The sequence below is a fragment of the Bicyclus anynana genome, chromosome 17 (assembly GCF_947172395.1).
Source record: "Bicyclus anynana chromosome 17, ilBicAnyn1.1, whole genome shotgun sequence".
Classification (NCBI taxonomy): Eukaryota; Metazoa; Arthropoda; class Insecta; order Lepidoptera; family Nymphalidae; genus Bicyclus; species Bicyclus anynana.
In genome coordinates this window covers 2,943,216-2,969,568 of record NC_069099.1, presented here as the reverse complement: position 1 = coordinate 2,969,568, position 26,353 = coordinate 2,943,216, and the positions used below count along the sequence as shown (strand labels likewise).

At 36.5% G+C, this 26,353-nt stretch overlaps 3 protein-coding genes across 5 annotated transcripts; 2 read left to right on the top strand and 1 right to left on the bottom strand.

The window, feature by feature from the left end:
- The first annotated feature begins 1,249 nt into the window (after positions 1 to 1,249).
- LOC112046814 (uncharacterized) lies at positions 1,250 to 7,573 on the top strand. Of its 2 annotated transcripts, none has more exons than XM_024083619.2 (5): positions 1,250 to 1,430; positions 2,574 to 2,751; positions 3,524 to 3,721; positions 4,344 to 4,556; positions 6,217 to 7,573. In XM_024083619.2, exons 1-5 carry the CDS (start codon positions 1,419 to 1,421, stop codon positions 7,557 to 7,559), a joined length of 1,944 nt encoding a protein of 647 aa, XP_023939387.2. In that variant the 5' UTR covers positions 1,250 to 1,418; the 3' UTR covers positions 7,560 to 7,573. The 2 variants fall into 2 exon arrangements, with proteins under 2 accessions (XP_023939387.2, XP_023939388.2); XM_024083620.2 differs by lacking the exon at positions 1,250 to 1,430 and adding an exon at positions 1,586 to 1,735.
- Positions 7,574 to 8,716: 1,143 nt separating this feature from the next.
- Positions 8,717 to 19,741, bottom strand: LOC112046836 (mitochondrial import inner membrane translocase subunit TIM50-C). Of its 2 annotated transcripts, none has more exons than XM_024083649.2 (8): positions 19,491 to 19,741; positions 18,677 to 18,857; positions 17,843 to 18,014; positions 17,318 to 17,451; positions 16,320 to 16,545; positions 15,902 to 16,025; positions 9,863 to 10,097; positions 8,717 to 9,688 (listed from the first exon to the last, which is right to left on the bottom strand). In XM_024083649.2, the coding sequence occupies exons 1-7, from the start codon at positions 19,651 to 19,653 to the stop codon at positions 9,910 to 9,912; spliced, it is 1,188 nt and encodes a 395-aa protein (XP_023939417.1). In that variant the 5' UTR covers positions 19,654 to 19,741; the 3' UTR covers positions 8,717 to 9,688; positions 9,863 to 9,909. The 2 variants fall into 2 exon arrangements, with proteins under 2 accessions (XP_023939417.1, XP_023939416.1); XM_024083648.2 differs by having other exon boundaries at positions 9,909 to 10,097; positions 19,491 to 19,740.
- A 118-nt stretch (positions 19,742 to 19,859) lies between these two features.
- Positions 19,860 to 25,993, top strand: LOC112046815 (serine/threonine-protein kinase RIO2). Its single transcript, XM_024083621.2, has 8 exons — positions 19,860 to 20,024; positions 20,109 to 20,250; positions 21,323 to 21,491; positions 22,273 to 22,482; positions 23,206 to 23,397; positions 24,260 to 24,431; positions 25,010 to 25,126; positions 25,561 to 25,993. Exons 1-8 carry the CDS (start codon positions 19,959 to 19,961, stop codon positions 25,963 to 25,965), a joined length of 1,473 nt encoding a protein of 490 aa, XP_023939389.2. The 5' UTR covers positions 19,860 to 19,958; the 3' UTR covers positions 25,966 to 25,993.
- The last annotated feature ends 360 nt before the right edge of the window (positions 25,994 to 26,353 follow it).

The window sequence follows — 26,353 nt, the reverse complement described above, 5'->3', positions numbered from 1 at the left end:
GCTCAGAAGTTAGGGCTGACAAACTTTTATTATTTTGCTAGCGGTTATTATGGATTTTGAAAGAAATCGATACACAGTAATAAGAAATTTCAAAATGGCGGCCTGTTTTAATTTTGAGTTTAGAACCTGTTTTCCCCATTCACGCCTATATGTCGATTTTGAAAAAAATCGGTACAGTACTAAGAAATTTCAGAATGGCGGCTTTTTTTAAAATTTGAGTTGAGATTCTGTTGTCGCTAAAATGCAATGCCTAAATATCGACTTTGAAAGTAGTCAATGCAGTAATAAGAAAATTTAAAAAGGTGACCTTTTTAAAATTCTGACTAGAATCTGTTTTCGCCATTCATGCGAAATAACTACTTTGAAAGAAATCAATACTTACAGTAACAAGAAATTTCAAAATGGCGGCCTTTTTTAATTTTGAGTTCAAAATCTGTTTTCGCTTTCATGCAATGCCTAGATATGGATTTTGAAAGAAATCGGTGCAGTAATAAGAAATTACAAAATGGCGGCGTTGCATTAGCCGAGCTATAAAAGACTCCGAGTCTTAAATATTAGGACTAAAGGGCTCGAGTCTTTGGGAACACTAGTCTCAACTCATCTAGAATGTAAAATTCTCATCAATACAAATAATTCCAGCCCAAACACAATCAAACTGCTGTAAATAACTGAGCAGAAAAACTGACCAAGGAACTCCTTGGTCTGTTTTTCTGCTCCATCATCAGATCGACTTCAGACCTTCACTAAATTGTAGTGCTTTGAAATTCTTCATTTAGCATAGGCACTAGTCGTCCCCTCGATTTCTTCAGGATCCCATCATCAGATCCTGACATGATGACTATGGGACCACCTGGAGAGTATACCCTTTCAAACAAAAAAATATTTTTTTAAGTCTGTTAACAAGCAAATGCAAGCATCCAATGCATATTATTTATCGACCTTCTCGAATATATTATATATCATTCACATCACTATAGACGTCATCATTTTTAATAAATTCTGATTTGAATTCGTGTAAATACTTGTGCGAATCGAGCAAAAAAGGCGTAAATACGTACGTCCTTGCGAAGGGCTAGGATGTTTCCTTGGTCTTAGGTTACGGGTTTTTCTCTAATTGGTCTGAGATCATAGATTTACGAGTCGGAGATGGACTGTCTGTGATTATCTGTATCATTTGTCGTCTGTGGTTCAAAGAAGTGTTAGTTGTGGTTTGTGCTGTTGTCTATGATCTTGGTTTTCCTTATGTCATTTCTGTATCTGTGGTGGTTGGTATTGGTAAACATAAGAATATTGAATCTTTATATAACCTTAAAAATTATTTCGAAATTAAATATTCCTGTAGGACTTTTGTAAATAAAATTAATTTGGTATCATACCTTACCTATTACCTACAGAGAACCTTTATTTTATAATTTGTAATGGCAGCTAAGGTTAGTCTAGTTAGTAATCATAATAAATGTGTTCCAAAGTTTAAATACGAAACATTACATTTATATTATTTTAATTTTATACTTTTCATTAATAAAAACAATTATAATATTTCTACACATTTATCTTTGACTAAGGAAAAGATCTTCCTACATTATAAGGTTGTCAACAAGTTGTCTGAAAGGCCTTAGGACTTTAGTTGCTTTGCATTATTGGTTATAATTCCCCTTGCCTTGTTTACGCCCTTGACCTTGTTATAGAATAGTTTGAGGACAATGGGTAAAAAGAGGTTAGACTTGTGGGTAAGGTAAGTAGTGTGCAAGTAAATAATAACAGAAGTCATTTTCTTCTATTTCACAAATCCTTTTAAATCATAGAAGCTCCACAGACTTCCAGTTTTATCCAATTAAAAATTATTAGGATAACTGTATGTATCTGTACTCTGTAGCATGGATTAGTTGGGTGCCACTATTATATGTTTGAAGGTTGTAATTGTCACCAACTCAAACACCTCTGCTTTATTTTGGGAATTAAGCATCCCAAGCCACACTATTCAAAATGCACAAACATATTAGTTAGGTTAGTGTACTTTGAAGAGGTAACTATGTTAATTGTCAAGTCTGTGTAAAAACAAGACTGAGTTAAAAATAATGAAGAAAAACCCTGCAAAAAATGTATTGTTTGAATTTTATCTTAACCTTCAATATTCAAAAAAAAGACTATCTGATTAGCTGCAAGCACTTACAAAGCTATGCAAATTGAGTCAAACTCTGTATCCACTATCCACACATTGAAGTAGTGATGGTTTACTGAGCATGCATGGCATCCAACTTTTAATTTTAGATCACAGTAAGCATCAGACACTTGGTATCAAACCCTTAGTGGCAGAAAAGAAGGTCACTAACTCACTACCCATTGTGACACTTGGCCTTCAAATCCAAAATCATAATTAATTCCAACTAGGCTAAGTTTACAAGCACTTTTCAAACATTCCGATTGACTTTTTTCAAAGACTCTACCACTAGTTCTTTTCTGCTTAGAAGAGCCAACAGTAAACTCCACAGTTGCTGTTTTAAAAATCATATATTATTATTATTTACTAGTGTACCTGGTCAAGCTTCACTTTGACTTATGTGTTATTTTAGGTACCCAAAAAGGGTCTTGCTCATTTGACAGCAGATAATGTAGACAATACTGCACCAGTCAAGAAGATCTTAGATGAGTTGCACCATAAAAATCACCAGGCCTACACTTTCTACAAAGAGGTCTTGCGGCCCAGACGCACAATTGGTACTGAAGACCACATGCATTACACACTACCAGGTATTTTATCATGAACATAGTTTGAATTATTTTTTCTCTTGAACAACCTGGCGCAGTGGGTAGTGGGTCCTGGGTTCAATGCCCAGTGGATATGACCTCTGCCTCAGATTCTGGAGGGTGTTGGTTTGAATCCGATTAGGGAATGCACCTTTAACGTTTCAGTTGTGTGTATTATAAGAAATTAAATATCACAAGTCCCAAACAGTGAAGGAAAAACATTGTGAGAAGACCTGCATACCAGAGAATTTTCTTAATTCTCTGTGTGTGTGAAGTCTGCCAATCTGAATTGGGCCAGATTGGTGGACTATTCAAGCCCTCTCAATCTGAGAGAACACTTGAGTTCAGCAGTGAGCCAAATATGGGTTGATAACAACAACAACATTGGATAGAAGCAGGTGTTACTTTGCGGAAGTTCATCATGATTATATAATGATTTATTTATTTTGCTATCATCCGCGAAAATTCGGCGAACCCATGCGACAACGTCACCCAGGTCCGACAAAATACTCTCTACGTACGTTTCACCCCGAAACCGGAGCATCCTCAGGAGATGTTGACTCTACAACGTGCAATTGCAAAGTATAATCCGGTTTCGGGGTGAAACGTACGTAGAGAGTATTTTGTCGGACCTGGGTGACGTTGTCGCATGGGTTCGCCGAATTTTCGCGGATGATAGCAAAATAAATAAATCATTATATAACAACAACAACAAATATACTTCCGAAAGTAGAAATACTTTAAAATGTTAGATAACTTTGGCCCCAACCCACAGGTCATCCCATTAACACTTTCGATGAGGAATGGGACGGGGAGCTCAATCTGGACTACTTTGAACCTTTTCGATACAAAAGTCTGCCGCCTAAAATGATAACAAAATTAAAAAATGTTGACAAAAGTGATCCAGTCACAAGCTTGCTGTGGAAAAAAATTCAGTGGCAACGGACAATTACTAATTATAAATGCATTGCTAGTAAGTGTTATTTTCTATTTGTTAAAAAACATTCATTTTATGTTTTTAATAGGCTATTCTATAAACTTTATTGGTATAAAGCTGAAGAATTTGTTTGTTTGCATCCAATAATCTCAGAAATTACACACATAACTATTAAGTCCCAAAAGTAAGAGTATCTTGTATTATTGGTACTAAATTATCTGACGAATCAAGATAAATATATAAACCACCCTCACCACCAAATTAAGACACTGGACAACTTCCTTCTCTTAAACCCCTTAAACACTTTCTTAGTATTGGAGTAATTAAACTATGGAATAAATTGCCTAAGGGTGTGATAGGTCAAAGTTTCTTTTTGTTTTTATTTATTTTAGTCACTAAATATGTACAGGAACCATTTTGAATATAATAAACAACAAGAAGCACAATGATAATTTTATACTATAGATAGATTACAGCCTACTAAACAAAACGTGATCCATAGTGTAAATATAGTTTTTACACTTCCTGAACACACATCTCGACTCGAGTATTTTATTTATTTATTTTAACCCACCACCACTTGGCCATCAAATTTTTGTATAGATCTACAAATTGGAATTAGATTCATCAAAATCAAAATTAAAATTAAAACCCACAGCTACCTTAAAAGTACTGGAGAATTATGAGCAGATCAATGAAGAGGTGGTGCAGTGCCCCAAACACCTGATAGACATTGCGGCTCACCTGGACAGTGACCCCACACCACACTTCAACTCTTCCTACAACTGGTACTACGCTGGCAATGGCAACTTGCAAACAGTCTGCATTGACTGGGTCGACTACTTGCTTCACAGTGAATTCAATAAAGTTTGTAAGTTTTGTTTCTTATAGTATGCAGACTGACTCGTTGGTCTAGTGGTTAGCCTAATAGTCTAAGATCCATATTAGAAATGACCTTCACCCATCTGTTTAATGGATGAAAAGTGTTTTATATCAAATATAAAAAATATATTGCGAGTAGGTTGCTTCAAGAACTCCAGCCTTAAACTATCAGTAATGAGTTAATAATAGTTTTGCCAGGAAATTTTCAGGCAAACCAAAGATGTAAAACACTTTTCATGCATTGAACAGGTGGGTGAAGGTCATTTCTAATATGTATCTTCTACTATATGTGGCTACAGGTCAAGAGGGTTTAATTTCTGAATTGGGTTATGAGACAATGAGCTCTTCTTCTGAACTTCTAAGAAGTTTATTTAACTAAATACTCAGCCCAGACATAAGAAGTTGGTAGTGTTACACCTCAGTGTGTGAAAAAGCATAATATGCCATTGGTCCCATTATCATTAACATCTGATAGTGGTTTTAAAGAAATATTATCACCCTTTCTCGCTCGCTAACCCACATTAGAAAAGGGTGGTGAGTGTGAACTCCATATCTCATAACTCCATTAAGAACTTTATACCGTGTACGGAATTATATGAGTGTAGATTTGCGTGTTGGGATATGTGAGTCTTTAATACTCTCAAAATTAAACTACGCTGATGCTTTGTATGGGCCACGACTGCTCGTTCGCACTCAACGGCTAATACAACGCATCCAAAATGCATGTGCCCGGTTCTGCTTTCATATTCCCCCCAGAACGCATGTTACGCCGTTTATTAACGAAGCTAAACTGCTCAATATGAAAGCGAGACGGAATCTTCACCTTGCTACACTTCTATTTGGAGTATTGAAGTCTCAGCAGCCTGCTTACTTATTTGATAAGCTAGAGTGGAACAAAACATCCTTGACAAGATCAAATCGAGTCTGGACCCTTAAAGTGCCGCAACATATCAGAGCTGCCTTTCGAGGAAGCTTTAAATTCGCGGCAACAAAGTGCTGGAATGATTTGCCTCCTCCTCTTCGTAATTTAAAAATATCCAAGACCACTTTTAAAACCAAAATTCGAAAACATTATCTTTTAATTCAAAACATATAAGTAATGGGTCCTTTGTTTTGTTTAATTTATTATAATATTTATTTACCAAATTATTATGTTATTATTTATTTATTGTATTATTATTTATAATTGGCTTATTTTTACCACTTGTTTCTACTAGTAATATTTTTGTATTTAATTTACGTATCTGTCTTCTTTTAATATTTGTCGATGTTTGTTAGAGGCGCTCCGCACGTCTCGATACCGTCCAAGCGTCACCTTAATGGCTCCACGGAAGATCAGCGCGGTATCCTTACGGACACTGCAATATGCTGAGTGGTGACCCTTTTAGGATCACATCATGCAACTTGCAATGTATTTAATTTATTGTTTATTTTCTCTCTTTTCTTTGTATGATGTGTATTCTGAATAAACTTTTCTTTCTTTCTTTCTTTCTTTATATCCACACTCCTATAAGGGAGTCCTGGGCCTGCAGTCGGTTGATTGGCTAACGCAAAAAGGGTAAAAAAAAAATTATACCAGAACACTTATTAAGCACTGATAATAATATTGTTGAAAAGTACTGATACCAATATTTTTCATGAAATTTCAGATATATCAGAATTTAACAAAAACATCTTGAACATAAACCCAGAACATGTTGCTGAATACGATTGCGGGGACGAAAACAATATATTAGAAACTATTATCTCTTCAGAACACATAACAGTTTTGAGAACAAAATGCAAGATATTCATTTTAAAACTAACAAAAATAGATGACAGAATAACATTTGAAAAACTGAAATGTATCAAATCTGAGTTACCATATACTAGTGTAGCATTTGATAACTATCACAAAAATATATTGTATATCACAAGTTTAGATCATAAATTAAGCATAATTAATTTAGACAGAATGAAGGCGAGGAGTGTTCAATTAAAAGCTAAATTGACAACTTTGACTGACAACTGGAATTCAGTAGTAAGTTCTGAAAAATTGTTTTACGTCCACGCTGCGAGGGATTCCATATCAATCTATGACAAATGGTCGAACAATGTGGTTCAAGTGTGGAAAAATCTGAGAAAAATTACAGACGATTACAGTTGTAATGACATAAGTGTAGCGAAACATTTCGAAGGGACCAGTTCACTGTACTTTGGTACAGACCATCATCTTTTCTTGATGGATTTACGTTACGGTCCAAGAAACAATTCAAAAGTGGTGCAACGCTGGACCCACGGTATGGAATGTGTACCGACCTATCTACAGTATTGTAAATCTGAATTCTGCAAGGATTTAATTTGTCTTAGCAGCCAATGGTGCGAAGATATGTGTGTGGTGCCAAATTACAATGACAGACTGATCAGAGACACCAACAATGGTGGTGTGACCTTGCCGTACCGTCCCCCCAATATAAGGAACACTTTGTACGGAGCGAGGGAAAATATGCTCTGCCTCAATCCTTACAACCCAATTGACTCTAGAATCTGTACATCTATAACTGGAAATCTGATTCTCGATCAAGGGGAAAAATACGACATTCTCCTGCAGAATGCATTCGGAGACATCTCGTGTCACACTCTGTTCCCTGAACATTTGGAGACGTTCATGGAAGACGATAGCGGGGAAAGTTTGCACAAATGGAGTGAAACATACCAAACGCATGACAATGATCTCGAAGTGTCTTCGATAGAAAATATAGCGGGCGTTTTGAGGAAATTGAGAAAAATGCCCAAAGATTACAGGATCAATGATGATTTCCAAAATCAGAAGAGCATATTTAACGAGAATGAAATTGTAAAGGCTTTCGAGGAGGAAGAAATAGACATCGGACTAAAAGAAGCGTGGACAGCGGACGTGAATGAGACTAGAGTCAATGAGTCGTGTAATAATAATAATTTATATTATTCAGATGATGAATCTCATTCCAATGTCGAAAACACTGAGATATAAATTATATCGAGACAAATATTATTTTTTATTTATCCTCCTTTCCCTACGAGTATCAATGGCAAGGGAAGGGTTTTTTTGACGAAAATACGTCCTTTAAAGTTGCTTTTATAGTGGGATGTCATTCGAAAAAAAAACGAATGGACCTTAGACCATTAATAATGGTCTAAGCCTACGACAATCGGGGGATACAGTTTGCAATTGTACTCGTAGATACGTAACTACTCGTATTACATCTATCCAGAATGTAATTACACCAATGGATAGCTAAAGAATCAAAGAATTTTATACGCTATGTTAAAACTATGATAAGTCATATGCAGTGGAGTGGGAATCGCAAATAACTTTAGGTCATTCTATCGGAACTTTCGACTCACAGAAACTATAACTTTCGTTTAGGTTTGAATCGTTAGCTTGTTTTAGAGAATCTATCTATTGTTTATACAAAACAGCGTCAATAGTATAAAATAGATACAGTGAGTAGAAATTGCGTAGAAGTAATAAAATTACATCATAAAAGTCCAAGGTCGGCCTAAATTCGTCAAAATGCCAAGTCAAAATGTATAGGCTATGTATAGGGCACCTTAAGAGCTATCGAATGATACCAATAAAATACCATTTGGACAAACCAGACAGTTTAGGACAGACAGATAGGGACGTAAAAAACTCAACGCGGTCGAGCGAGTCTTTCCCGTACTTTCAGATACTAACTCTGAAGTCTTGATCCATAGTGCATTGGCACTGGCAAAGCATGGTGTCAATACTATTTTTTCTTTAACCACTTATCAACTACAAGAATAAAGTTTTTGTAACAGCGCTCCAATTTACTACTGAACCTTTGCTTTCCATACTCTTAACATGTTTGTAGTCAAGCGCGAGCCTGTCTATTACTATAAAATGCATTTTTATAGGCATATATTTCATCATAATATAGATATTTTGGGGATATCCCCATCAATCTGTTTAATGAGGAAAATTTTTAAATAAGGAATAAATTTAATTCTACGTCTTTATGACGCTATGACAAATCTAGCATGGCGATAGCGGATTTGAAAGTTCGACTAATTAAATAAAAGGTATTAAACAATTCTAAAAGGTATCAAGAAATTTTGCTCTTAAAAATGTGTAAGTTAATTCACACAGTAATAAAACAACATAAATATTTTATTAACAGTCTATAATACCTATCTAGAATGACTGAGACAACTTCAAGCTCTTACACCCACGCACACATTCACGCAATCACTTTCGTTTTAAACATAAGTACACAAGTGTAGCTTACATACACTTAAGCCGCTAATTAAATAGAAGTGAAAACATAACTTTGGCAAACATCTAAATAATAATAATCTAATCAATTCACATGTAATACTTAAGATGAGTGAGTGAACTTATTGATTTGTATTTTATTCTCCTAAATTAATCATTTGCTTTTTCTTTAAAAATTGTTTTGACCGTTCAAATTAAATGTCTTCTATCGTCACTCTATTACAGAACGCACACATTCTTACTGCTAATTATACAATTAATTGCACATAATATAAATACAATGACATAGTAAATGTTCAAATTACAATACAAATGTAGGACATTGTTAGTAGTTATAGCCTGAATAGACAAAAAGCCATGTTGCGGAAAAAAGAAATTAATTTTTTCTAGTACTGTTATAAAGTACTTTGTCTAGTTTTTTTAAGGTCACTCCTTAGGAATCGATTTTTCATATTTAGCCCCCGGTATGAAAAAAAATATGGGCAGTAAAATTCCATAAACGAATGACAGCGTTATGTTTTTTGTGCGCAACCTATTCTGCGCTCCTTTCACTTTTCAGGCGTAAGTATTGAGACGTACACAGTGTATGCTGCGGGGCAACATACACCTATTTAGACAGACGATCTGAAAGAGTAAACTCCATTCGTGCGTCGGAGCTTTTTTTCTAATCAGGCTATAAAAAATACAACAATACAAAAATTCAGAAGTGGGATTGACTACTTGTTCCTCTATAGTTAATGCGCAGATAAATGCCGGGGGAATTTGAATCACATTTATATATTCCATAGCTGAAGTTATACAAGTATGTACAAAAGCTAGCTTGCAATACATTCGGGCTCTCACTCTCGCTCCACTGCAGATATCTGTAAAGAAATTTAATACAGGAACGTCTACATAAAGAGGTTTTTAACTCGTTAAGTTTTGAATGTTCTTTAGGTCTGCTGAATACCAAAAATTCAAGCTACTCGGGAATGCTCAAAACGATTTCACCATTTCAACGAACGAAAGATTTCACCATTTCAACTAAGATATTCTACCTTCCATGACTCCCGCTCGCGCTTGGCCATTTGCTCCACTACTCACCCTAGCGGCGCGTGAAGGGGCGCAGCCAGGATCGCGCGATCGGCACGTCCGTCTTGTTGTCGCGCTCGCGCTCAGCCATCTGCTCCATGAGGCGGCGCTGGTTGTCTCGGAAGGCGGCAATGGGGTCGTCGAACTGCCCGTAGTAGCGCAGCACGTCGCGCACGTCCTTCACGTTCGATATCGCGATCGCTGACGAACGACAATACGATCAGTGACGGCATTCAGGAGGCATTTTCTCACCAGCGGCACTGACTCAGCGCTCATCTAGTGTCAGCACTGAGTTAGAGTGAAACGGTTTAGTATCGAGCTGATCGTCGTGAAGTAAAGACGCACAAAAACGCGGAATGTAGGTATTTACACTGATGACGTCCATTCACCTCGATGACGTCCTTTCACCTCGATACTAGAACGCTCGCGGAAGGCAGAGGCGTTCGGGTGATCGGGTGATCAGCGCTGATGGTTATTTTATAACGCGTCTTAGAACTTTATACATAACGGCTGTTAACGCTGACTGACGGTGACGGTCAGCACTCAGTTTAACTTTAACCACACTTGAGTGGCAGCGGAAATAAAGAAATACCATGCCTTCAGTAGGACTAACATACGGCACGACATAGGTCGTCAAATCGACCAATTTCGGTCGAACCGGAAATATCATTCTCTCGTTCATTCCAACAGGCCTATGAGTCATACTTTTATTTTAGGACGAGGGTAGGTTTCATTAAAAAAAAAAAAAGTTGTGTTAACGCCAAACTGCGGTTGGTTACTAGGTATGACTTTAGCCTTATATTTACATTGACAAATCAATTTCTTTGTAACTTTTTTGACAGTGAATGTATAGCTCAAAGTATATTGTCTATGATTTATTATTTCCAATAAAATAAATTAACAGAAACACTCCGCTACAAAAGAGATCCTGACTCTTCTTTTGCATTATATAATGATTTATTTATTTTGCTATCATCCGCGAAAATTCGGCGAACCCATGCGACAACGTCACCCAGGTCCGACAAAATACTCTCTACGTACGTTTCACCCCGAAACCGGAGCATCCTCAGGAGATGTTGACTCTACAACGTGCAATTGCAAAGTGTCGTTTTCGACCTTTGCTTCGTCTTTTATAGACCAAATAGTAGGTGGGGCAAGAGGTGGGCGTTGCCAAGATACTCATAATATAAGCGATTTATCTCGCATCGCATTCAAACATTTTTATTAGTGGTGACTTCGATAACTCTATTTGTTCATTTAATAAGGTAATTCCTGACTTATTATGTTTTATTATTTCTAATTGTTCCAAAACGCATAGTCGTAGGCCTTTATTGCAAGTGTGTAAAATGTCATACATATGATTATCTGCCAGCTTATGACCAGTATCTAGGAGATGCTTTGCAAAGTGCGACCTTTGTGGACGGTCATTTCGAACAGCGGATATGTGTTCCTTGTAACGTGTATCAAAATTCCGACCGGTTTGACCAATATATGTTGCATTACATTCAGAACATTGCAATTTATATACTCCCGATTTATGTTGCTTTTCTAGTTTATCTTTACCATTGCAAATATTTTTAAGAGAGTTATTTGTTCTGAAAGCCACATTTATATCATGCTTTCTAAGTGTTTTTGCAATACGTTCCGACACTGGACCAAAGTATGTTAGACTAGCTTTAAATTTTTTAGGTTTTTCTAATGGAATTCCATAAAGTTCTTTTCTAATCAACACCAATTGTTTCTTATTGATTATTCTATTCACAATGTTCGGGTTGTATCCATTCGAAATTGCCATGCGATATATTATATTTAATTCCTTGTTATACTGATCCCTAGTTAGAGGAATGGACATCAGTCTATGAACATAACTATGGAAAGCTGCTAATTTATGTTGCCATGGATGACAAGATGAAGCTGGTATGGTTATATCTGTATAAGTTGGCTTACGATAAATCCCAAAGTGATGTCTATTATTAACTCTAGTGATTGTTACATCAAGGAAATTTAAAGAATTATTCTGTTCTATTTCTAATTTAAATTTAATTTTTGGGTGCAAATTGTTTAATTTATCTACAAAGACATCCAATTGTCTGTCCGTTCCAGTCCAGCATATAATTATATCGTCTACATATCGATAGTAATATAAAATGTGATTATTTTTAACAATATTTTTATTTTCAAAGTCATCCATAAATATGTCAGCCATTAAGGGACTCAAAGGTGATCCCATAGCTAGCCCTTCATTTTGCTGATAGTAATCATTATTAAATCTAAAATAATTTTGTTCCATACATATATGTGTTAACTCAATCAACTCTGCCATTTCAGTAGGATGCGTTTTATTTATTTCTAACAATTTATTTAAAATGTCCAGTGTTTCGTTTACTGGAACATTAGTAAATAAGCTATCGACATCTAATGATATTAATTTACAACAGTTAGGTAAATCTATATCCTTGATTTTGGTGACTAGTTCAACAGTGTTTTTCAGTGCAAATACTGGCCGAAAAGAGGTTTTTAGTTTAATTATATTATTTAATTGCTTTGCTAGTTCATATGCTGGCGCTCCAATATAGGAGACAACTGGACGCATTGGGATGTTATCCTTGTGAATTTTAGGTAAGCCATACAAAAGTGGGGCATGAGTGTTCATTACAATAGCCTTTTGTTTAGATGTACATTTGGGGAATATAAATTCTGATTTATTTATAGCTAGTCTAACTACTGCAGCAAACTTTTTAGTTGGATCTGTTGATAATTGATGGAATTCGTCTCCAAGAAGTATATCTTTTACTTTATCCACATACTCGTCCCGTTTCATTATTATAACTGTATTACCTTTATCAGCTTTAGAAATTACAATATTATCTCGTGCAATAGTGCTCTGTAACGATTTCAATATTTTCATGTCCTGATTAGGTATTGTGAGAGTGTGAGTGTTATTGATATCGTGCGCTATAATATTTTTAACAATGTCCCCTTTCTTATGAAGTGTTATAGCTAAATAATATATATAAATAGTTTAGTACCAAAATATATTAATATAAATATTAATATATTTTGGTACTAAATTTAATTGTTTAGTACCAAAATATATTAATATTTCAACTAATATGCATAGCCGATCAGCCGATATTGCTATTAAAAAAGCTCAAAAAATTTGGCTTAATGAAGAATCACGTAGTTGGTTCACAATTAGAGATAATTTGAAGCTACATTTAAAAATATTGTACTCTGAACTCACATACAAATTACATAACGTAGAATTTGATCTGTTAGATAGCAAAGCAAGGGATTTTGCCTCAATAGAATGCCACAAAAAATACATTACTCAGCAAAAGAAATTACAATTCTTACAAACTAGTTCCTCTAGATCCCAACTAGTAATAGATGACAATGCAGTAACTGACAACACTGATCACGATTTCTATCCTCGTGTTAAAAATCTTACTGATACGGTTTTTTCAAAGCATGAGATGACACTTTTAGAGAAAGGTTTAAAATTCAATATCCCAACCGTAAACTCTAAAAAATCGCTTGAAACACTAGCAGTAGATACAGAATTAGCTATAACACTTCATAAGAAAGGGGACATTGTTAAAAATATTATAGCGCACGATATCAATAACACTCACACTCTCACAATACCTAATCAGGACATGAAAATATTGAAATCGTTACAGAGCACTATTGCACGAGATAATATTGTAATTTCTAAAGCTGATAAAGGTAATACAGTTATAATAATGAAACGGGACGAGTATGTGGATAAAGTAAAAGATATACTTCTTGGAGACGAATTCCATCAATTATCAACAGATCCAACTAAAAAGTTTGCTGCAGTAGTTAGACTAGCTATAAATAAATCAGAATTTATATTCCCCAAATGTACATCTAAACAAAAGGCTATTGTAATGAACACTCATGCCCCACTTTTGTATGGCTTACCTAAAATTCACAAGGATAACATCCCAATGCGTCCAGTTGTCTCCTATATTGGAGCGCCAGCATATGAACTAGCAAAGCAATTAAATAATATAATTAAACTAAAAACCTCTTTTCGGCCAGTATTTGCACTGAAAAACACTGTTGAACTAGTCACCAAAATCAAGGATATAGATTTACCTAACTGTTGTAAATTAATATCATTAGATGTCGATAGCTTATTTACTAATGTTCCAGTAAACGAAACACTGGACATTTTAAATAAATTGTTAGAAATAAATAAAACGCATCCTACTGAAATGGCAGAGTTGATTGAGTTAACACATATATGTATGGAACAAAATTATTTTAGATTTAATAATGATTACTATCAGCAAAATGAAGGGCTAGCTATGGGATCACCTTTGAGTCCCTTAATGGCTGACATATTTATGGATGACTTTGAAAATAAAAATATTGTTTAAAATAATCACATTTTATATTACTATCGATATGTAGACGATATAATTATATGCTGGACTGGAACGGACAGACAATTGGATGTCTTTGTAGATAAATTAAACAATTTGCACCCAAAAATTAAATTTAAATTAGAAATAGAACAGAATAATTCTTTAAATTTCCTTGATGTAACAATCACTAGAGTTAATAATAGACATCACTTTGGGATTTATCGTAAGCCAACTTATACAGATATAACCATACCAGCTTCATCTTGTCATCCATGGCAACATAAATTAGCAGCTTTCCATAGTTATGTTCATAGACTGATGTCCATTCCTCTAACTAGGGATCAGTATAACAAGGAATTAAATATAATATATCGCATGGCAATTTCGAATGGATACAACCCGAACATTGTGAATAGAATAATCAATAAGAAACAATTGGTGTTGATTAGAAAAGAACTTTATGGAATTCCATTAGAAAAACCTAAAAAATTTAAAGCTAGTCTAACATACTTTGGTCCAGTGTCGGAACGTATTGCAAAAACACTTAGAAAGCATGATATAAATGTGGCTTTCAGAACAAATAACTCTCTTAAAAATATTTGCAATGGTAAAGATAAACTAGAAAAGCAACATAAATCGGGAGTATATAAATTGCAATGTTCTGAATGTAATGCAACATATATTGGTCAAACCGGTCGGAATTTTGATACACGTTACAAGGAACACATATCCGCTGTTCGAAATGACCGTCCACAAAGGTCGCACTTTGCAAAGCATCTCCTAGATACTGGTCATAAGCTGGCAGATAATCATATGTATGACATTTTACACACTTGCAATAAAGGCCTACGACTATGCGTTTTGGAACAATTAGAAATAATAAAACATAATAAGTCAGGAATTACCTTATTAAATGAACAAATAGAGTTATCGAAGTCACCACTAATAAAAATGTTTGAATGCGATGCGAGATAAATCGCTTATATTATGAGTATCTTGGCAACGCCCACCTCTTGCCCCACCTACTATTTGGTCTATAAAAGACGAAGCAAAGGTCGAAAACGACACTTTGCAATTGCACGTTGTAGAGTCAACATCTCCTGAGGATGCTCCGGTTTCGGGGTGAAACGTACGTAGAGAGTATTTTGTCGGACCTGGGTGACGTTGTCGCATGGGTTCGCCGAATTTTCGCGGATGATAGCAAAATAAATAAATCATTATATAATCATGATGAACTTCCGCAAAGTAACGCCTGCTTCTATCCAATCTTCTTTTGCATTTTCTTCCTATGATCTTTTAAATTTTGCATTTACATAAATGCTATTGTAAATTTTAGTAATTCATATAATTGGCGACCGTGACAGGACTACAAAATTAATCTTGAAAAAAGAAATTATAGAACCCCAGCGAGAATCGTCGAAGCCATCACCGATGCGCCTATCATCTTGCGGTATCAGGCTCAGGTTCTTTCAAACTAAAACATACTCGACCGTTTTTTTCCCATTAGATAGCAACATCTTCACTATAGGCTGTATATATTTTTTAAATAACGTTTGCCATACCTATAAGAAGTAGCGGGCGTCCGCTAGTAATAACATAAATGTGTACTTTGCAATAAGTTGGCCAGGTCCAGCAAGGCGGTGTCGTCGTCGGCGCCCTTCCACTTGTTCAGCACGAGCGCGTTGTCGGGCTGGTGCTGCGTGGCTTGCTTGTTCCAGTCCACCACTATGACCTGCCAACGATGTTCAATACAATCACCATCATTATCCAAAGATGTTATACTATGTAAACCCCATTGTTAACGAACATCACATTGTCAACTGGGAAATGCCATCTATCTACTCTATGATATTAACGAAGGTTTGTCAGTCGGCATCAGTTGATATTGTTTACCTACAATCTGAAGTTTGATTGACGTATTTATTTATTTCTTTAATGCTAACTGCATTAAAGAAATAAATAAATACGTCAAAGTTAGTGAATTGGCCAGCAGGTGTTCACTAATGACCATAATATAATAGCTCACCTTAGACAAGTCACGATTCAGTCCTTCCAAATTCTTAACATGTACACCGTCAATGAAATGTGTGGAGTCCCGGAACAGTCTGTAGGATATGAGCTTGTTCTCCGGGTCCAACTTGTCCAGTACCGGCCATATCATAAACGCGTTCTCCGACGTGAATATCACCACTTCATAATCTGAGTTGGCAACGGTTTGCAGGAATTGGTCTACACCTGGACGTTTTTTGAATCTGTGGAAAAATTATCAGCACTGATTATTATTATTGGCAATTAATCAATTGCGCAGATGAAATTGCACAACAAAATCGAACCAGTATTCAGTTGTGGGCATAAACTCAGAAGAGGCACATTAGAGTAATCAAGTTGTGGGTTTCATTCATTCTAAGTCATTTGATCGGATTATGGTACAGAGGCTGATCTCTGATACACTAAGAAACTAGAGAGAATAAATAAATAAATAAAGTTGTGGGTCATGCACAATTGCACAGGCCCTGATAGCTTACATAAACACACATTCGCAACTGCATTATTAACAATAAACATTAATAAAACAGTAAAAAATTATATCTAACTTAAATATTAAAAAACGAAAGGTTGCATACTGTTTGACATATTACAACAATGCAACTAGGCGGGAAGGTAGTTAAATTACGAGTTATGGTCATTCCCCAAGAATGGATTTTACGAGAGTGTTACATTCAAACTTTTAATTTTATCTCACTTTTTAGTTATTTCCAAGATACAGTATGTATAGTTAGTAATTACTTATTAATAATTAGCAGACGCCGCGCAGTTTCCTCCGCGTGCTTCTCGTTCCCGTAGGAATACAGGAATAAAATATAGCCTATGGCACTTGGGGATAGTGTAGCATTACAACAGTGAAAGAATTTTTCAAATCGGTTCAGTAGTTTCAGAGCCTATTTAATTCAAACAAATAATCTTTTCTCTTTATAGTATTAGTTTAGAAGTATAGATTACCAGATTAGAAAACATTATACCAACCTCCATCCTGTCTGATACGACCAGTCAGGGTGTACCAGCACATCTGTGAACTCCAGAACCAATGTGTATGTGGGCTGATAAGGAGCCGGAAGCGGGTCAGGCAGTAGTTTCTCCCGAGATGGCTCTTTAATCATCTGAAGAATATTACATTTTATAGGAGAAAGTGCTAATCTGATAGAGATTATTATTCCTTTTCTTTTCTTTACAAGGTAACTCTTGTAAAAAAAAATATAGAAATTTCACAGTGAATAATAAAGATGTAAAAAGATTATATTAAACTAATTGTTTTCAGGGTTTCACTAAAGGAAATCATCTCATCTGTCTGTCTGTCAATCAAGACCCTTTATCTTTGGAACAGGTGGAGGTATACAGTTGAAATAGATTTATGACAAAGATTGATTAGACCCCTGGTAAACGTCCCCACTTGTACTCATAAAATATCTTTGTGTACTTTCTGAAACTAGAATCTTAAAAAAAATACAGTATAGTAGCTTGTGTTTAGTAAATTAAGTGAGGGAACTGTACCTTTTCATAGAATGTAAGCTCTTTCCACGTCCGCCTCAGATATTGTAGCACCAAAGGCAGAGGGGAGAACTCGTCCTCAATAATCTGTCCATCATCCCCGCGCCTCGGTGCACCCATCTCTATGATGAGGCAGCCACCCATCACTGTCAATGCACCGCCAAAGGCTGCAAACCTGTTATAAGAGAAATTATTCCAATTTCTTAATTTCTGTTTGTCATTTCATATTTTCATAATTTTCAGGCAATTTTAATGGCAAACAGGGCCTTATAGGAGATGAATTATGTAACTTGGACCTACAACACTTCTCCAATGTGGGTTGATAGTTCCTATTTTAATCCAAATTGATCTCCTAATTTGAATTTTAAATCCCAAATTGGCTACCTTTGGCATAATCAAAATTCCCAGTACTCATAGGTATAAAAAGTATGTAATAATAAAATATTCAGATACAAAAAAATTCATGTCAACTTATTGAGATTTAAATTTACAGATACAGACATAGAAAAACTCACTATACATTCTCAATAAGAAAACACAAGCTGAGTAATACATAAAATTTTGTGTCACACTGTTGTTCTTTAGTGTGTTGTTGCACTCCTCCAAAACTACTCCACGAATTATTCAATTCAATCAAATTATAATGAATATTTTTTATATATTTAGTAAGTATGGCATACAATATAATAAATACTCAATTAAATGAAAAATAGTGAGTTAACCATTTATCACTCAGTAAATTAAGTATTTTTGTATCAACAACTTGCTAGTAATTATATAAGATTTTTTCCCTTATTGCCTGAGAAAACACAGTGTAGATAAACTAAAAATTCTTACCCAATTTTCATTCGCCTCCAATTCTTTTCATTCTCTTTTGATTTTTCCTTTTGCTCCTGTTCAAATTTCTCTTGCTCCTTCTGCACCTCCTTTGCATCATTGGTGGCAGGGGGTGACTGTGGGAAGAATCTCCCTAGAATATCCACTTTCTCTCCCTCTTTGCTGTCTTTGTTCTTATCTCCTAGATTAAAAAATCATCATCATTTTCAGTCTATTTTTAATGGTTCATTGCAGAGCCAGGAATCTTTTTTTAAAAAAGAAAATCTTTTATTTTGACTCACAAAGGGGGTCTATAGTAGTGTTAGTTAACATTAAACTTAACTTAGGTGTTAAGGTGTTAGTACAATTCAGCTTATTTAAATCTATTACAGGATTGTTTTGTCAGTACATCAATCATAGAACAGTGATTCAAATACTGACAAACCTGTCTGCAACCAATCCCAGGATGCTGCTGGATCTTATAAGAGAGTCAATATGGAACTTGAACCCACCACCCTGTTCCAATGACGATGAGGGTAGACAGGCATAGGTTGATAAAGTTAATTTCTTTAACAATCACTAGCAGATGTTGATGATAATGACCAGAATCAACTTAACATGCTCACTGAGGTACTAGGGTGTAACACCACCAGCTTCCCAACCTCAGACTGAAAATTTTACTCATAACTAATTTCACCTCTAATGCGAATTTCAATAATTTGGATATATACTATTGATTTATTCAAGGTTGGTTTTTAGAATTGAATGACATGTTTCACACATTTATAAAAAATTTTGGTTTCTTAAAAATAATTAGAGGAAAATGAAAACTAACCTATATTTTCTTTCGAATAGAATCTTGTGGAACTTGCCGAAAGTAGGAAAATGTTCTGTCTGGAAAAATGTGTTGTTTGAACCTTAACACCTTTACAGCATACCGCACGAGTTAGGAATAGTAATTTTCTTAAAGACATTTTTATAAATATTTTAAATCTCATAAATCATTATCAATCTCGATTTTTGAAACAAAACATGAAAAAGCCGATGAGAAAACCGAGAAAACATCACATTGACATTTGACATCTGACAGCTATTTTTTTTTTTTTTTTTACGGCCTTGGACTGACAGCTAATGGTTAGGAGTAGCACAGATTATAAAATATAAAAAAACAAGGCATGTTCCTTGCGCTTGCTGTAAAGCCTTTTTTTAGTCTGTGGAAACCACGTTGATGTTTGTGGTGTGATGTTTGTTTTGATTTCAAATATTTTCTTTCTAAAATACAAATTAATTCACATAATTCAAAATGGGTAAACTAGACGTAGCAATGTTGCGATATTTAACACCTGAAGATTTCCGTGTATTAACTGCTGTAAGTATACAATAAAGACACATTTGTTTAACCTCAATTTTAGAACATTTTAGAACCTTTAAGTTAACTAATTGACATTTCCAGGTTGAAATGGGTATGAAGAACCATGAGCTTGTCCCTGGATCTTTGGTGGCGTCGATAGCTAACTTACGCCACGGTGGTGTACATAAACTCATGAAAGATCTGTGCAAACATAGACTACTTACTTATGAAAGAGGAAAACAATGTAAGTAGCATTCAGACATTCGCAGCAGACGTTTTGTTTCAACATTTCTTGTCCGAACTGCAAAAGTGAAACACCCACAGACAAAGCTTACCACCGGTACCTCAACCTCAACAATAAAGCGGTCAGACTCATCACTGAGAGGTGGTGGTTCGACCCTCGCCCCATTGGACTATTGTTGTATCCACTCCTAATATACAGTCTTACCCTGACTAGTTGGAGGGGAATAGGAATATTGGTCATATTTAAAAGATTTGGAAAATATTCTTTTAAAAAAAAAAAGTATACAATCCTATACTGATCCGTGCTGGGAATCAAACCTAGGACCTCTCTTTTGAGAACCAGCACTACCAACTGTGCCAGAGCTTATGAATAACTTTCTGATATGTCAATTAATTCATAAGCATTCATATACATATAACAATCAGACATAGTTAAAATCTTTTGAATAATATTTTATAAAACAATAATACATCATTTTAATTAGATATGAAATGATTGTCTACATGCAATGCATTGTCTACATTCATTTTAAATTTGTTGAGTTGAGCTTTAGTAGTAGATAATTTGGTTGCCTATAAAAGAAACAAATTAGTTAACTCATCTAAAAATTTTCAATTAAGGCCTGATTTGTTTTTGACTATAAGTTTGGCTATACATCTGTATTAAATCATTGAACATCTAGAGAAACAAAAAACAGTAGACTAAGAAATACTTTATTGCACACAATAATAAAGCAATAAAAAAAGCATTAAAAATGAATTAGAAATGAAACATAGCATGCAAAGGTGGCCTTATAGCTATAAGCAATACTAGGCAAGCCCTGATGAGAGGACTTGCGGAGATATAGCTTGGCAAATTCGTTTGTAACACTCCCGATAGTCCGCGCGGCCCGAGGGGCGTGTAGCGATGAATGATAAACCCATGAATGCATCTCACTTCCCTGCACGCACGATTTCACACCCGCGGAGTCTTTCCTCCCGTCACCCGTATATCATGGGAGTGTCATCAACAAACTTTCCAAGTAGTCAACAAGCTATAGTGTGTGTTTTTATCAGTGTGTTTCTATTTGCAGATGATGGATATAGACTTACCAACTCTGGTTATGATTACTTGGCCCTTAAAGCACTCACCAACAGAAAGGTTATTGCATCATTTGGTAATCAGATTGGAGTGGGTAAAGAGTCTAATATATACACAGTTGCTGATGAAGATAAGAATCCTTTATGTTTGAAACTGCACAGGTAATAATATATTTAATGGTACTATACCAGCAATATGCATAAAAATTTTACATAAAACCTTTTACTACTATAAATAACTTGTGTCTACATGGACAAGAAATGGCTAATACATAGGTTCAGTTTTCAGAAATCGTGGTATTTGATGGATAAAACGCAAATGGTAAATCTGACACCTAATTATCTGAAACTAATTTGAATAGTATAAAAAAAATCCCTAGAGTGACCAAGTTGAATTTTTTATAGAACATTTATATTTTTCTATCTTGGATTTTTGAATGCTGTAATGAAGATTTTAAAGATTTTTAATTTTCGTTAAACATTAGATACAGATTAAATTACCAATGTACTATGATACTATTTTTATAAATAATGTTTTACTTGTTTTGTAGCTTTTTCTACATTACTTGGATCATCTTAATAAAAGAAAAATGCACCCAGCATTTTTCTTTTATTAAGATGATCCAAATGAAAAAAAATGTTGTGTAAAAAAAAAGTATGGAACTGAAGTGTACCATCATTTTAAAAACTTGTACACTTGCTCGACAGTCTACTAATTATTGAGTCAGCTTGATTGTCAGTCTGCTTATGACCTTCAAGATGCTACTTGTGCCTCTAAAGAGATAAAGAGATATTTGATTTGTTAGGGTGTTGATTTAGCAGTTCTTAGTGCCAATTTTTTTGGGAGATAATATTTCTTCCGAAACAAAATGGCCATTTCAGATACCGATTGAGTTCATCATGGCAACTAACCGTTTATTAACCAGTAAGTTTGTGCTTCTAGGTTGGGTCGCACATGTTTCCGTAACATAAAGGACAAGCGCGACTACCACGCGCACCGGCACCGCGCGTCTTGGCTCTACCTGTCGCGCATCTCCGCCACCAAGGAGTTCGCGTACATGAGCGCGCTGCACGCGCGGGGCTTCCCCGTGCCGCGCCCCGTCGACTGCAACCGGCACTGCGTCGTCATGGAACTGGTCACCGGCGGACCCTTGTGAGTAGCCACGAGTGTCATCATACATACCTCCTGATAATGAAGTGGTCAGTATATACCCTCGAGTGGTAAATAATAACTTTGAGTCAAGCCCTCGACTTGAGACCACAGGTGTAGGCTTAAGGAGTTTCTAGTCAACACTCATCCTTATGGGGGCAATGCCTCTGATGTGATGGGTCACAGAGTCTGCTGTCAGTAATGCCTTCTCTATGAGGCGTCCAACGAAATTGTCCAGACTCTAAATGTTTAGATCTTTTGAAATGGTGGCCTTTCAGACGTACATTGAGTTTTCCGGTTTGTCGGTGGAGACGATCGAAAGTGAACTCGGCCGCTCGGAAAGTCGCTTTTTATTTCATCACTCTATCGCCACCATGCTCTACCAGAAGCCGGATTTATATATGTCTGACGTGTCGTATCGTGACGCATCAGAACAGAATTGGTATCATACAGTTTGTATGGCAGTGTTTACACTTATGTGTTGTGACATGTGATGGCTTCTGATATGCCGCATACAGATACCAATTCTGTTCTGTTGCGTCACAAAACGACACGCCAGACAAATGTAAATCTAGCTTGACTCATGATCGATTGTATTACAACAATATTTCTTAAATGATTTGATTGATTGATTGATTGATTGATATAAACAATTTGACTCAAAAGTCATATTACATCCAATAGTATTTACGTGCCCTTACAATGTGATGCTGTATGACACGTCAGGACGCACGTGTCAGCCGTGGAGGACGTGGAGGCGCTGTACGACGAGCTGATGGCGCTGGTGGTGCGGCTCGGCAACTGCGGGGTCATCCACGGCGACTTCAACGAGTTCAACCTCATGCTGGACGAGGCGGGCCGGCCCGTGCTCATCGACTTCCCGCAGATGGTCTCCACAGAGCACCCCAACGCTGAACTGTGAGTTAACTTTATAATACCAGAACACGTGTCGGCAGTGGACGGGAACAGGAAATGGACATGGATACGAGAGTTTATCACCAACCAGAAACAATGACTATAACGGTAGCTCAGTGAAGTACCTAGTGTATGTAATGGGTCACTCATGCACTAAGCGGATACAAGGTGTTCAATACTATGACTCCAATTAGTTTAACCTCATTGGATGAGGTTGGCCTCTTCGACTTCTCGCAGTGTTGACCAAGCATCCCAGCATTGTACTGTGAAATGTGTAATTTATACAAAAATATTATTCATACCTTATTTAAGATACACACTACAACATCTAGTCTGCTGTAGTACTAGTGCTTTAAAGATATATTGTTAAGTCTGCAGCAATATAATATTTTTAGCAAATTCAGAGGTGGATTACAAAAACTAAGAAAACCAATGTCGAACAAAGGTTATGATTCATCATTCACAATATTTGTCAGGACAACTTAATTAACAAATTAAATTGTAACCAAAGTAAGACTCTAGAATAAAAGAGAATGATCTTGAGTGGAGTCACGCACTTGTGAACGTTGTGTGTAGGGTTAACTAACACTCCACTTTTCCACTCAAGTCACTCTCCCCGCCTATCCCAAGTAACCCATAAAGAATTACACAACGAGAAATGTGGACGGCTCGAACACCACCGACCGCTAGAGGAGCGCCTAATATCGCAAGTCGTTCCCGCCAACCGATCGGTACCCCTCTCTAACTCCCCACTCTTTACGGAAACAAGTCGCGACGTCATATTCGTCTCTAGACTACTATTTCCTATTATTTTCTCTTCTCTTCAACACCCTGTATATATGTACATTATTTGATTGTATCGTAGTTATTTCGACCGCGACGTGAAGTGCGTGCGCGAGTTCTTCAAGAAGCGGTTCGGCTACGAGAGCACGCTGTTCCCGCGGTTCACGGACCTGGAGCGCGACGACCGCCTCGACCAGGAGGTGGCGTGCTCCGGCTACAAGCGCACCAAGGGCATCGAGGACGACCTCATGCAGGTGACGTGGTGAAAAGGTTTTGGCTGGTGGGAGGCTTCGATTAGGGTAGGCTACCGACAAAAACGTACCGCCAAGCGATTTAGCGTTCCGGTACGATGTCGTGTAGAAACCAAAAAGGGGTGTGGATTTTCATCCTCCTCCTAACAAGTTAGCACGCTTCCATCTTAGACTGCATCATCACCAGGTGATATTGTAGTCAAGGGCTAACTTGTAAAGAATAAAAAAAAGAGATTGAGCTGAGGGTTGGGGCTAGGTTCACAGACTTTCAGCTTTCATAAAATGATATGTCTGGCTGACGTAGGCTCTCAGTCTATGTGTAAAGCTGGCACTGTCACTTCAACACAGGGTTGTCGCTATAAGTATTTTATTTGTGTCCATCTATATCTATATACCTACCTATATATAAGAAAAAATATGAATTGGTGGAGAGGTAGCTTAGAACCAGGAGACGGACATAAGATACTTAGGGTAGGGTAGGGTAGAGGTAGATATGGTAGTAGGTGTAGGCTAGGGTTTTATGCGGACGAAGTCGCAGGCGTCCGCTGGTATTTTTATAATAAAAAATAAATATTTCTCAGGAAATGGGCATAGGTCTGGCAGTGAGCGAGGACGAGGCGGACGGCGACGAGTACGAAGACGCTGAAGACGAAAAAACTAAAGACACAGAAGACGAATTGGCCACGCTCAGACAACAGGTTAGTACTTTACATTTTTTTTTATTGTCGACCAATCGCGGCGAAATCGAAAGAGGTGTTATTTTCGATTTTACCGGTATTGGTCGACATAATGTCTATTTCTCGTCACGAAATATGTATCCGGCATCCTGTAGGTCTTAGAAATGCTCGCCACCACATATCTCGTAAAGAGAAAAAGACATACCTACTCGACCAATAGCGACCGAACAGGAAATATCGATCTTTCTTTTGTTGCGATGTGACGAAAGAGGGACCGATATTTTCAATTCGCCGCTATTGGTTGACAATGTATCATATTGTTTTCGCGAGATATGTGGTGGCGAGCAACTTAGGTCTACTAGGCCTACTTATAGACTATTAATTAACAGAAAGTTGAAGCTTAATTAGAGGGAGAATGATGTACAGCAGGCTTCTATGTTTTTTTTTCATTTTAGGTTGCCGATTCTTTGCAACACGACGAGCCCCAACTAACAGAAAACATAACCAAACTATCCATAGACAATAAAAACGAAGACGAGATACCCACATTAGTGCCAGCAGATGTACAGAATAATACAGAAGGAAAGGAAGAAAGAGACAGAAATTCACAGAAGTATAGACTGGCAATGATAGAGAAGGCGCTGTCGGACGTGAGATCGATGAGGTCATACACGTCCGCCAGTACGATAGCCCCAGAAGTGGTGAAGCAGCAAGTGAAGAAGAATCTAGAAGTTAGAGAGAAGAAGATGGCGCGGAAGCACGCGGTAGCGAAGGGAGAAGCGAGCGCGCTCACTCGCCAGCGAAGAGACAACAGAGAGACGATCAGAGAGAGTCATGGTCTATGGGGTTGGGATGAATGATATAGAAATAAAGATATTAAAAAAAATATTGCTTTTTACTTATTCTTGACTTAGCTAAATGAATTTCCTTATTGATTTCTTTTATTCAATGATAAATTAGCCTATTTGACTAGGATATCACTTGATGCTTGATGCAGTCTAGGTTTGTATAGCTTGGTAAATTCGTTCGTAACGCTCTCGATTTTCCGCGCGAACGACATCATACCCGCGCAGTCCTTCCCTTCCCCCCGTCGCCCGTATATCATGGGAATTCAACGAACTTACCATGGCTGGGCAGGCTTACTCGTACTTGAAAGTTTCTGAAATAATACAGGACGCGTCAGTATCATACTATTTATTTTACCTAAATTAAATTAATTTATTTTAATTACTTTACCTAAATTTTAGG

Bases quoted from the DNA above. Each gene is read 5' to 3' on its own strand.
- LOC112046815 (XM_024083621.2), top strand. From the start codon at position 19,959: ATGGGTAAACTAGACGTAGCAATGTTGCGATATTTAACACCTGAAGAT. The intron at 20,025-20,108 runs GTAAGTATACAA...TGACATTTCCAG, and splicing joins ATTTCCGTGTATTAACTGCT to GTTGAAATGGGTATGAAGAA. The intron at 23,398-24,259 runs GTGAGTTAACTT...ATTGTATCGTAG, and splicing joins GAGCACCCCAACGCTGAACT to TTATTTCGACCGCGACGTGA.
- LOC112046836 (XM_024083649.2), bottom strand. From the start codon at position 19,653: ATGAGATTTAAAATATTTATAAAAATGTCTTTAAGAAAATTACTATTC. The intron at 16,546-17,317 runs GTTGGTATAATG...ATTTTTCCACAG, and splicing joins TCGTATCAGACAGGATGGAG to ATTCAAAAAACGTCCAGGTG. The intron at 10,098-15,901 runs GTACACATTTAT...GTCGTTCGTCAG, and splicing joins CCTGGCCAACTTATTGCAAA to CGATCGCGATATCGAACGTG.
- LOC112046814 (XM_024083619.2), top strand. The intron at 2,752-3,523 runs GTATTTTATCAT...CCCAACCCACAG, and splicing joins CATGCATTACACACTACCAG to GTCATCCCATTAACACTTTC. The intron at 4,557-6,216 runs GTAAGTTTTGTT...ATGAAATTTCAG, and splicing joins CAGTGAATTCAATAAAGTTT to ATATATCAGAATTTAACAAA.